This window comes from Oryx dammah, unplaced genomic scaffold (genome assembly GCF_014754425.2).
Source record: "Oryx dammah isolate SB20612 unplaced genomic scaffold, SCBI_Odam_1.1 HiC_scaffold_27, whole genome shotgun sequence".
NCBI lineage: Eukaryota > Metazoa > Chordata > Mammalia > Artiodactyla > Bovidae > Oryx > Oryx dammah.
The window spans coordinates 50,298,524-50,311,330 of record NW_024070211.1 but is presented as its reverse complement, the minus strand read 5'-3'; the positions used below and the strand labels follow the sequence as shown (position 1 = coordinate 50,311,330).

The following is a 12,807-nucleotide window of genomic DNA, read 5'->3' as shown; positions in this document are numbered from 1 at the left end:
TTGAATGTATATGTGGTGGTCACTAAAGATTTCACTTCACTAAAGGTTTAGGATGCAGAGTAAAACCCATTTAGTCCTTACTCTCAATAAGTTCATACTATGGTATGGCAATAAAGACATAAATTATAATTCAGTGTAAAATATTCCTCAAAGAACTTATGAACAAAATGTGGGACTAAGTAAGAGGTTATTGGAGTAGTCTAGAAAAGGAAAACAGGGCACACTTAGGTTAGATGTTGAAGGATGAGTTTGTTGGGTAAAATGTGGCAAAGGTCTTTTACCTCCACCTTCTTTCCCTGCCTACTTCTCTCAGAAATTACTATCCTTTCATTTCTGTTCCCACTGCACAACTACAAGCCTGCAAGACCCCTTAACAGGTGCCTGGTCTGCCTTGTTTCTAATCCATTCCATACCAAAAATAGATTCATTGTCCAAAACAAATAGCTCTGATCCCATTACTACCATGGTGAACAATCTTTTGGTTCCCTTGGGGCTTCTGAATCTCCCAGTGAAGGACTTCCACAATATGGCCATGAACTACTTTTCCAGACTTTTCTTCCACTACTTTTCTTCTATCCATGGTAGCTCTCCTTTTAAAACTATTTACTTATTCACTATTTTCCAAACATACCCTACACCTTCCATGTTCTGATTTTACTATTTATGTCTCAAAGGTGTTGTTCATTATAACTTTCTGCAATAATGTTACTATTGAGCATCTGGAATATGGCTAACACAACTAAGGATCTGAATTTTTACTTTTATTTAAGTTTAATTAATTTAAATTTAATAGTCACATGTGCTAATGGCTCCCAAAGTAGATAGCCCAGGTCTGGAATACTCAATCTATCTATAAACACTAACTATCCTTTAAGGTAATTTTAAATATCACCTGAAACTAACGTCTTTTCTGATTTCATCAGTCAGTGATATCTCCCCTTTTAACGCTTTTCAAGGATTTCCAATATTCTGATTTGTATTATACATTTTTGGGTACCTCTTTCATTTTCACCCTTCCCCTGGCTATCAAATATATTTCTATCCCTCTACCAACAATGTGGAAGACCAGGGTTCAATCCCTGGGTTGGGAAGATCCCCTGAAGAAGGAAATGGCAACCCACTCCAGTATTCTTGTCTGGAAAATTCCATGGACTGAGGAGCCTGGTAGGCTACAGTTCATAGGTTTGCAAAGAGTCGGACACGACTGAGCAACTTCACTTCACCAACAAACAGTAGGTAAGCTTTTTGAGAACATGGTTCATGTCCTCCTCTCTTGTGTGCCTCCTATGATTCCTGGCACAGAGTTTTTGCACATAAAAGGGTACTCAATAATTAACATATTTTGAAAGACTGATAAAGTAGAAATAATTCCCACTTGAAACAAAGAGACTTGGATTTATTCTGCTTAGTTCAAGTCAGAGTAGATGATCCCAATGATTTAAACAGTCTTAGGTGGATCACAACTCCAGCCACTATTTTAGATGTTTTAGATAAGCACTATGCTGAAGACTGTATCAAAAAATTACTTAAATATTCAGCATAAGAATCCCAGAAACATTCTGATAACAGACTCTTGCTTGTTACCTTACTTCCATGAATAGATGGTACATAAACAACAAGATGAGACAAAGATGGATAGTCTTGAAGTCTTAACGTCAGAGACTAAAAAAAGATGAAAAAAAAAAAAGCTGATTTTATTTAGGATATACAGAGCTTAAAGCATGTTAAAAGATAAATTACAAACCCATATCTTATTCAGTATGTTACAAAAAAACTGATTTCAAACTTTATGTACAGTACTTCATAAAATGCCCATGTTTACATTTTCAGGTCAATGAACCTGCTGAATATCAAATTTCTAATAATTATGTTAAGATGGACTGCCAAAGATACTCTCTGAACTATATTGCTTCAAGTACAACAAATGAAATGTAACTCTAAATTTAATTATTTTACAAAATTATTTTCATATGTGATTTCTTATAATTTGTCTACTTGTTTTGTATAATACTACAGTATGATTTCTACATTGATTTTGGTGGTATATGACAAAGAGCACTCAATAGTTGAATGGATGCTCAATATGACAGAACAATTGCAACTTAATCTGAAATGATTCTGATCTAGCCCACGTAATAAACAGTTGCTGGCTAATGATGTATGAACATCATCCCCGGAACTTATTCAGTAAGTGACATGAATGAACTATGCAAGCCTAACAACACACTTCACCAAATGAGCATCTTTTCTGTTTTCAAAGCTAAGGCCATATCTTATAGTCTATATTTTGAGGAATGACTAGATAGGAGATTGGTCTATTTAATGAAAAGCTAGGCCACCAAACATAGTTTTCAAGTTTTGGTTTTTTTTCCTGACAATAGATGTGGGAAATGGGAGTAAGTTATATGTTGCAACAATCTTATGCATTAAGAAATTTCTGCACTTAGCATTCTCCACTCTTCTTCAGGAGCACCCTTGTGGGCAATCTGGAGTGAGCACCTGAAGCACACTATCACGAGTGGTCCTCAAACAACCTGACAAGAGTCACCTGGGAGTGGGCTGCATCTCAGCTTACTAAGGAAAGTCTCTATAGCTGACTTACATATTCTAATGTAAATTAAAAGGTGACAGGGGCTTCCCAGGTGGTGCAGTGGTAAAGAATTTGTCAGATGCAGGAGAAGCAGTTAAATCCCTGGGTCAGGAAGATTCTGAGGAGTAGGAAATGGCAACCCATTCCAGTATTCTTGCCTGGAAAATTCCATGGACAGAGGAGCCAGGCAAGCTACAATTGCAAAGAGTCAGACACAACTTGGCAACTGAACACACACACGTGTGCTTGTGTGCTCAGTCACGTCCAACTCTTTGCAACCCCATGGACTGTAGCCCGCCAGACTCCTCTGTCCATGGAATTTTCCAGGCAAGAATACTAGAGTGGGTTGCCATTTCCTACTCCAGGGGATCTTCCGACCCAGGGATCAAACCCAGTCTCTTGCATTGGCAGGCAGATTCTTTACCACGGTGCCACCTGGGAAGCCAGAGCATGTGCACACACACAGACACACACACAAAAGGACCACACAAGCCAAAGCTCCAGGCAACTGAAACCAACCAGATAAATGGTAGACAATATGAAAGATACATTAATTAGAAAGAACCACGGTTATCTGTGTAGCTATCCACTCTGAGAGCTTTTGTTAACTCAAGAAAAATTTTTTTTCTCAAGAATTTGTTTTTTCAGGTCAGTCAGTCAGTTCAGTTGCTCAGTCATGTCTGACTGTGACCTCATGGACTGCAGCACGCCAGGCCTCCCGGTACATCACCAACTCCCGAAGTTTACTCAAACTCATGTCCACTGAGTCCATGATGCCATCCAACCATCTCATCCTGTCGTCCCCTTCTCCTTCTGCCTTCAATCTTTCAATTTTTCAAATCAGAATACTTCAAAAAGATATCAGAGTGTCAAAGTACATTTACTTATAAAGTTAAGCTCCTATATAGTTATAAAATCAGCAGGAATTTGGCAAGATACTATTTATGAAATTGCTACATTGACAGGTAAGGTTAATACAAAGTTTGAAAATTTTTCAGTGTTTTAAAAATAAAATTTACCTTAATGCTAAGGCAACACACATGAAAAGTCAAATGCCAGTGTTTGGATGCCAGAAGCCCTTCCATTCTGCTGCTGGGGGTGGGGCAAAGCTGCGGTGCTACATTTAATTTAGGCAAAAGAGTGACAAGGTAACTTTTCTCATGAAACTTAGATTTCTTTCCAAAGGTAATTGTTTTGTTTTTAGCAATACGTCCATTTGGGCTTGCGAAATTGTTGGTGTGCGCTGGTTTGTGTGCTTTTAGAAACTTCTTCACTGTACCATGACAGAAAAGCTCCATATGATTGGTGCTCTGAAGGCCCTAAACTGCTTTGCTAGAGGATTCCATCTATTTACTAACAATTCAGTCAGCAGAGGTGCTCAAAATAGTATGATTCTCATGTGACATTACCCTTATTGAGAAGATATAAATAAGAATAGAACTCACAAAATTATTTTACTTCAGTCTTTCAACTTCATGTCAAAGTAACTTTGTGTTTTTTATAAATCGCTAATACACACAAATATATATATGTAATTTTGACTTTCATTATAATGGAAAAGTTTACTTGCATTTAATAATTACAATCATCTTCAACTGAGAATAACTAAGATAGCAGAAGATTGTAATCCTTCCTTTCTAACTTCTCTCTTCCACTTTTCTCCTCAAATCTAACAGGCTTTTAATGCCGCCCAGCACTTTCTATAAAAAGTAAGCAGCGGGAAGAATTTGTTCTCCTACTGCTCAGCTAGCTGTTTCTTACATTTAGAAAAAAATAACAAAGGGGACTAAAACTATGTAAATACATAGTTTAATCCTTGAGACTAAAAAATAATATAAAAATATTATGATTTAAGAGTTAACTTTAAAAAAATAGTAATAAAATAACATTTTATCAGGTTTTTAATCATTTTTTTAAAATATAAATTTATTTAATTGGAAGCTAATTACTTTACAATTTGTATTGGTTTTGCCATACATCAACATGAATCCGCCATGGGTGTACACGTGTTCCCCATCCTGAACCCCCTCCCAACCGCCTCCCCATACCATCCCTCTGGGTCATCATTTATTTCTTTCTAACTCTTAAATTGGGCTTCCACAGTAGCTCAGTGGTAAAGAATCCGTCTGCTATGCAGGAGCCAAAGGAGACATGGGTTCGATCCCTGAGTTGGGAAGATCCCTCAAGGGAATGGCAATCCACTCCAGTATCCTTGCCTGGAAAATCCCATGGCCAGAGGAGCCTGGTGGGCTACAGTCCATAGGGTTGCAAGGAGTCGGACACGACTAAAGCAACTTAGCATGCACAAGTCTTAAATTACAGGCTGAAGAGGATATCCAAACTGAAAATTGAAGGAAATATTTAATATACCTTATGAATGATTTGTTAGGAAGTACGTCCTATTACTTTTGTTTTTGTTTTGCTCCTGTGTAGACAGTTAGGATAGAACTAGTGAGAGACCTTAAAAATGTTCTTGTGAGTGAAATCAGTTATTTGTCACATCAAAACAGAGCCACAAGAATAAATATGCACAAAGCAAGACTGACCAAAGCGACAGAAAATAAATCACTGCAATCATTCCAAAGTCAAGTGTAAGTGACGTGCAGTTATTCATTCTGTCATCATTCCTCTCCTTGGTATAGTCCAGACTTGACTATACATACAGATAAACAAACATTCATGAGGACAAATAACTGGAGTTGGGAGATGACCAAGACCAATCAGAGGACTTCACATTCAACTGTATGAATATAGTGTTCATTATCACAATATTTTTTTGGCAATATATTTTAAAGTACAGATTTATTTGAAGACTAAACCTACCAATTCTGGCACATGATTATCAGTGTAATAAATACAATGTGGAAATTAGAACAGACATTTTCTAATATCAAGTTTTAGAACTGTTCTATTTTTCAACAACAGATTTTGTTGAGTATGCAAATTAACCTTTTGTAAAGACTGCTGACCTGCCACACTGCTTAAGGAAATCACTAGCAATTATTAAATAAATTCTATGGAACCTCATATAAAAGGAGATAGTTACTAAAGGGCTTAGCCACAGATAATAGTGAAATTGAAGTCTGTTTTGTGTCTTTTTGTGATGCTTACTTCCCAAAACAAATTCTGAGTATACTCAACTTAGTATTTTAAGACAGACCATTCTAAACAAACTCTCAAATTAAATCTTAAAATGTATCTATCTCTTGTTATGATCCTATAACATATAGATTTAATTTTATTTAGGAATGGTGACTTGTTTTCATCTATGAAAGCTAAAAAAAAACAAAAACAAAACACATGCTATTCTCTATTAAGTGTATTTCTAGAGGAAATATTTCTAAAATGTACATTAGCAAATCTCAAAATTTATTTATTACCTAGATGAATTTAATCAAATAACATACTGTATATGCCTGTATGTTCAAATATTTTTTTCATCTGGATATTAACATTCTAAAGCCATAATTTACCTTAATTGTTGGCAGCAGTTCAGCTTTCCATGATAAATCAACCCCTTGCCGGCTTAGAAATACATATGAAAATATAATTAAAGGACAAATATATTAAAGTATTATAAATTATAAATAAACATCAGAACAATAAGAAAACATCTATGGACCTATCGGAGACACTTCTAATGAAGTCAAGTCTGGTAAGTCTAACACGATACACTTTATCCACATAGTCCTTTTGGGCACAGAAAGTAGTTTTTCCTAGCAACCAATTACCAATGTTTGCAAAAATTACTAGTATGTTAATTTTATTTATTTTTAATTTTAAAATCAACATTATAATTTAGTATGGTAGCAAAATGACAATAAGTATATTTGAAGCAATTCTGGAAGTATAATTTGAGTATATCTTATGTTAAGAAAATGAACATCAAAAGGCCTTTTGTTTAAAACACTTACCACATAGATGTGCTGTTTATGCAGCCAAAAATCCAACTATTTGTATCCTATTGATTAATAACACAAGAAAAACACAATATTATAGAAAATAATTATATAAAATAAGCATTTCACTGTTTATGATATAGGGTCAGTAGGCATAATGAAACATAAAATAATAACTTGCTATTCAGGAATGTATTCAAAATGGTCTCAAAAGTCAAACAGGTCAATGGTAGGCAAAGAAGTCCAAAGCTAACACAGACAGATAAGCAAGTAACCTGGGGCAGCAATACGAGAGATGAAATGATGAGTAATCTTTACACAGCATATTGCTAAGCAAGTCTAATTTCTGAACAAACATTTAGAGTTCAGCAATGTCCACATTTTAATTAGATAGAAATTACAAAGAAAGTAACCTACATTTTAACAAAAAAACAAGAATGAACTACAAGTGGACAAAGAGGTGGAAAAAAAGCCAGAGTCAAGCCAAGTAATTAAAAATAATAATCTAATAGAGTTTTTTAGTTTATCATCTGAGTTCTCATTTGATTATAAGACAGATAACTTTTATGCAACTGAGACTGTGCTTAGATTGAAACACAATTCCAAGAGTTTAAGACTAAAGCTTAGTTGTTACTTTATTAGTGCAGATTGGGAATACTGCAGAGATGGTTGTGGTATTTTAACAATATTACATATTCAGCTTCAGTTATTTAAAAGCACTATGACCAAAGATTGTCACTTCAACTTTTAATGAAGTAGTAAGAGCAGTGCTCCAAGATCTAACAATACTAAACTCCTACCAGGGCATAAGAGAAGAAGAAACACTGCTGAGACAGCACAACTTTTCCCCTTAGTATCCCTTAGTATATAGACTGGGCAATAAAAGTATCAACCCTTTCATTGTACTAGTATTTATAAAACCTAATCCGGAGCCAAGGAATTATGCTAACCCCTCAACAAAAATGATGAATCAAGCAGATTGAGTCTCTGCCCTCATGGAGTTTAAATAAAATTTTAAGATATTTTTCAAGAATATAGAAAAGCAAGTTGAAAGAAAACAAGAACAATGTGGTACTTCTCTACTCTCCACTGCAGACAAAATACTTGTCTGACTTCTGTATCGGTTATCTGTGCTTTCCAGTACAAAACATGGCATTACAAAACAAGGCAATGGAAGAGAACTGCATGGGCCTAGACAAAGAAAACCTAGCAACCTCTCAATCCAACTCATTTGTACGATTGGTTTTCGCAGCTACTAAAGGAGCCTATATCAAAGATAGCCTTTATTATGAAAACTGCCAATATTCCAAACTACTTACTTTGATGTCTAGGGAATTCTGATTCAGTCACTAACAGATTGAATACAGTGTTATTCAAACCAACCCTAAGACAGTGTTGTTAAAACCTAGAAGGTATCAAAAGAACAACTTCAGGTTATCTAGTAAACACTCTTACCTCAGCTAATTCTAAAGTTTGTATTAAAAATCAGAGAAAAAGTCACTCAGGATTTGCTAAATCCTGAAGTATACAGAAAAGAAAACGCTACTTGATCATAAAATTTATAGATCTAAAAAAAATCTATCTATGGTAAAAAAAAAAAATGACGTCTTCAACAGCTGCTAAAATCATTAGATGAAGGACTGACTAGGAACTTTATAATGGATCATGCCAGTAGGACCTGAGTTCACTGACAAATCAGTGCACTGATTTTTTTTTGTCACTCAAAGTGGGACAACCACTTACCTACTGATGTGGTAAGTATGCAGCTCTACTTATAAAACACTCCCACCAAAAAAAAAATTTATTCAAGATTCTAGATCTACCTACCTACCATTTTACAGAAAACATAATGGATAGAAATACATGTCAAAAGATACCACAAGAACACAAGCAACTAAACCCAAAACAAATACGTGGCATGGGAGGAAAGAAGAGGGGACTGTTATAAAATAGACATAAGATCTATGAATCAAATGCCATGTATGTACTTTTTAGATTCTGATTCAAATAAGCCAACTTAAAACTTAGATGAACAAAGGAAAATTGAACATGGGCTAGATACCAAATGACATTAAGGAATATGTAATTACTTCTGGTGGATAAAATAATATTATAATAATGTGTAAAATTCTTATCTGTTAGAAAGATTGAAATATGTATGTATAAAATGGTAAAATACCTGAATTTTGCTTTAAAAATGCTTCAGTCAAAAAAAGTGAGGAAGGATTAAATCAAATTAGAATGGCAGAGTGTTGATAACTGTTAAAGCTGTGTAACAGTCATATTCTACTTTTATATATGTTTGAAAACTTCTATGACAAAAATTGAAAAGATTTTTTAAAAATTCTCCATATATCCATGGATCTTAATACAGAAAAGGGATCCTCCAATGAACCAAACAGATAAATTTGCACTTTGGCAAAGATTTTTCTCAATATAATACTGCCATTTTTATTTGGAATAGTGTGGATGTTTAAGCCATCACCCTCAGGGCCAGATTCTCTTGGGATAAACTGTTCATCCAAATTTTAGGCTGAGAGATGCATAACTGTGGCAAATCCACTAAAATTAGTATTCACTATTGTCTAGCCCACAATGCCTGCCTACCAACTCTTCTAAAGACTTTACTATATATCAAATGGCAGTATCAACCAACCAAGCGACATATTAGATCCTAGTCCTAAAAAATACAAATAATCCAACAAAAGGAAATGAGGGAACTTAAATTCTGAAAGATGTAAATATAAAGTGAAGAATCCTAGGATATGAGGGAAAAAAATCAGAATAGAGAGCAAAGCACCCAAACTGGGAGACAAATTCCTGAAAGCAAGTGTTGATAAATTATTAAACAATCCTAATATAAGAAAAGATCCTAAAGCATCTAACGTATTTGTAGCACAGTAGGTACTCATTAAAAAGAAATACACAAAAAAATAATCATACTGACACTGTAAATCTGGGTAACACTGTAACACAAAGTTACTAAACTACTTTAGAGAAAATTTGGTATAAAACGTACTCCAAATTTCAGTACGGAAATCAATGGAAAAACAGGATTTACTTTATAAAACAGAGAACAGTTTTGCTTAAACGTATCTATTCTATAAAGTACTAACAATTTTAAAACTAAAGAAACTCTGAACTGAATTCCTTCATCCTAAACACAATGAAACTAAGGTAGAGAGGGTGAAAAACCTAAGCTAGAGGCAAAGTACAAGCTAACAGTATACCAGTTACAGAAATATTTTGACCAGTACTTTTCAATCAATACTCTGTCCCAGTTAATTTTCAATTAAATGGGTTTAATAATAGTTCATAGCTAAAGATGGGACCCATTAAGCTGAATTTTTAAAATGAACAATAGTCAGCTTTTAAAATTTACATAAAAGTGTACCAATTATCTTACCAGCATGGTGCTCTGACAATAGACATGAGTGTAGATTTTTCTATGATTTGCAAGGGGAAATGTAAAATATATCTTATCAGATTCCTAAAAACAAGAGGGAAAACACAATAAAACTATTGTGAGAGTAATTTCATAATTCAAAAATTCAGACAAAGTAATAAATAATTATTCTAATGAATTCTAATGAATTATTTTAATTCTATCATTCTTGGTGTTGAGGACCATTACTCTAGGAATGAAAAGAAGATATAGATGCAAAACAATACAAACTCTGTACACCTGAACTTGTCTTGGAAGCATCAGTATGAATGAATGCTTTTTTTGTTTGGGTTTGGTTTTTGGCCTTATGACCAGACATTTCTTAGCTCTGTTCACTGGAAAGGTCTTAGAAATGACAACTCACTACTCATAACACCTGTAAGTGCCCAAGTTACCATTTTTAGATATTGTTTACCAAAAACTAGGGAGAGCTACTTTGAGAAAAAGCCAGATTCAAGGTCCGGGACAGGAAATGTTACACATGAGCTAAAACACTATCTCATACTAGAGTGAGGAAAACATCAAAGACAACTAGAGAGCAGCTATATCAAAAAGATCCAGGAGCCTACACTGAAATGGCTTCCACTGGTCAAAGACAGAATAGTTTTAATAGCAATTTTAGTATTAAAGATAGGACAATTTTAGTATTTTAGTTTAGACAGAAACACAAAAATGTCTGAGCTTATAATAACACTAGAGGAAACCTCTCCCCTCCCCAAAAAATCTTATGATCAGTGATGGAGGGTGTTGGTGAGCCAACTCACTATTCTGAAAACCAGTAAATATAATATCCAAAGAGAAAAAGAATTATCGTTTTTTCCCCTCATAAACTATTTGCTCCACTCTAGATAAATTTAGTAGATGAGAAGTTTTCTATAGTATTTCAGTTAATAAGGAATAATCAAACCATAGTCTTATTACTTTTGCAATAAATGAATTAATGACTCTATGCCTTCTTCATCAATAATAGCTTCTAACATCACAAAAAGAGAATCTAGTAAAAAGAAAAGCAAAACAAAAACGTGAATCTCATAAAGCATCTAGACTCAACTACCAAGTCACAGGAAGCGGTAGGCAAAGGAATATATGGAATGACACTACAGAAAGGCAATCAGCAAAATCAAGACTGTGAAACTCTGGGACAAACGACTTTTTCTTTCAACAAATAAACTGCAAGGAAAAAAAAGGGTAAAGGAGATATTAGAAATTTAAAGAAGAGTAAGGGATATATCAACAAATAATATTTAGATTTTGTTTGTACCTTGATTTAAGCAAACTGGAAAAAAAGGAAACAATTTAAAAAATTGACAGTTATGATAAAACTAGAAAATTGAACACTGACTAGATATTAGGGTATTATTACTAAACTGATTTAATATGGGGAAAGACAAGTGGTTATCTTCTTTAAAAAGTCTAACTTTGAAAGAGAAATACTAAAATATTTTGGAAAAAAATTGTTAAATCCACTGGTGGTGTACTTACATTGTAAGCCACATATGTCCATTTGGACACTTTTACTGGAACCCACATAGATGTTCCTAAGGTAAAAGAAATTATTTCGCTTTAAAAAAAATATTAAATGATTTCTTTTACTGAATACTTCTCAATCATAACAGGATTTGAAAAAAGCATCTCCCTGCATACTGGCTATTTTAAAATATAAAATCCAAGGAGATGTTCTCCATATACTCATCACCAGCACTCAGATCAAATGAAGCATTTAAAAACTTTTTGGTGTGTAACTCTAAGAAAGTATCAACAGAAGTAAACAAATATTTTCCAACCTAAGTAGAGTATGACATACATATTAAAAACAAAATTTACCAGCAAAAGATATGCTATTAAACCGGAAGACTAAAGAATGATACTAAGAAACTAAGTCAAGAATAATGTAGCATTGATTTTATGTGGCTGTCAAGAGAACAGGCAATTAACTCTTTTAAACCTAGCTACTGTCATAGTATCTTCAGTACAAAATTTTTATCAGCAATATGTTACACATCACTTTTTAATCTTTTCCCTTAGTCAAGAACCTCATAAGAAATCAGCACAGGGAAATTAATAAAACATAAAAGGATTATAACACCAGAAGCATTACAAAGAGTTTGTTTGCTAATGACAAATTTACCTAAAATAATATCCAAAACTATACTTAAAATTAAAATGTTATTACTACCAACCTGTTAAGTCAGAAATTATTGATGGATTTTCCTCAAAGTGTTTTGCTGGGTGTCTTATAAAATGGTGATTCAAAACCGACAATTTCTTCTTGGGATTTTGAGTTATCTAGAAAGAACATTGATACATTCTGTATCCTTTTATATCCAATGTGATGACTTAATGAAACTTTGTTTCAAGTGTGGATTCTTTACCAGCTGAGGCTCCAGGGAAGTTCCAATAATAATAAAGTCAACAGTTAACTATGGTCCAGGCACTCTTCTAAGTGCTTGCTGCTGCTGCTGCTAAGTCACTTCAGTCATGTCCGACTTTGTGCGACCCCATAGACGGCAGCCCACCAGGCTCCCCCATCCCAGGGATTCTCCAGGCAAGAACACTGGAGTGAGTTGCCATTTCCTTCTCCAATGCATGAAAGTATAAAGTGAAAGTGAAGTTGCTCAGTCGTGTCCAACTCTTCTCAACCCCATGGACTGCAGCCCACCAGGCTCCTCTGTCCGTGGGATTTTCCAGGCAAGAATACTAGAGTGGGGTGCCATTGCCTTCTCTGGTTCTAAGTGCTTAACCTGAGACTAATTACACTTTGAGTTAGAGTTCCCATACAACAAAGATCTTCACAACCCAGATAATCATGATGATGTGATCACTAATCTAGAGCCAGACATCCTGGAATGTGAAGTCAAGTGGGCCTTAGAAAG

At 34.4% G+C, this 12,807-nt stretch overlaps 1 protein-coding gene across 1 annotated transcript in view; it reads right to left on the bottom strand.

The window, feature by feature from the left end:
- The window catches only part of PGAP1 (post-GPI attachment to proteins inositol deacylase 1), a 79,338-nt gene that overhangs the window by 35,414 nt on the left and 31,117 nt on the right, over positions 1-12,807 (bottom strand). Inside the window, exons 8-13 of the mRNA XM_040228879.1 lie at positions 12,115-12,220; positions 11,417-11,472; positions 9,896-9,979; positions 6,505-6,551; positions 6,064-6,115; positions 1,585-1,662 (exon numbers count right to left, since the gene is read on the bottom strand). Coding sequence (XP_040084813.1) covers positions 1,585-1,662; positions 6,064-6,115; positions 6,505-6,551; positions 9,896-9,979; positions 11,417-11,472; positions 12,115-12,220 — 423 coding nt within the window. The remainder of the gene's footprint in view (positions 1-1,584; positions 1,663-6,063; positions 6,116-6,504; positions 6,552-9,895; positions 9,980-11,416; positions 11,473-12,114; positions 12,221-12,807) is intronic.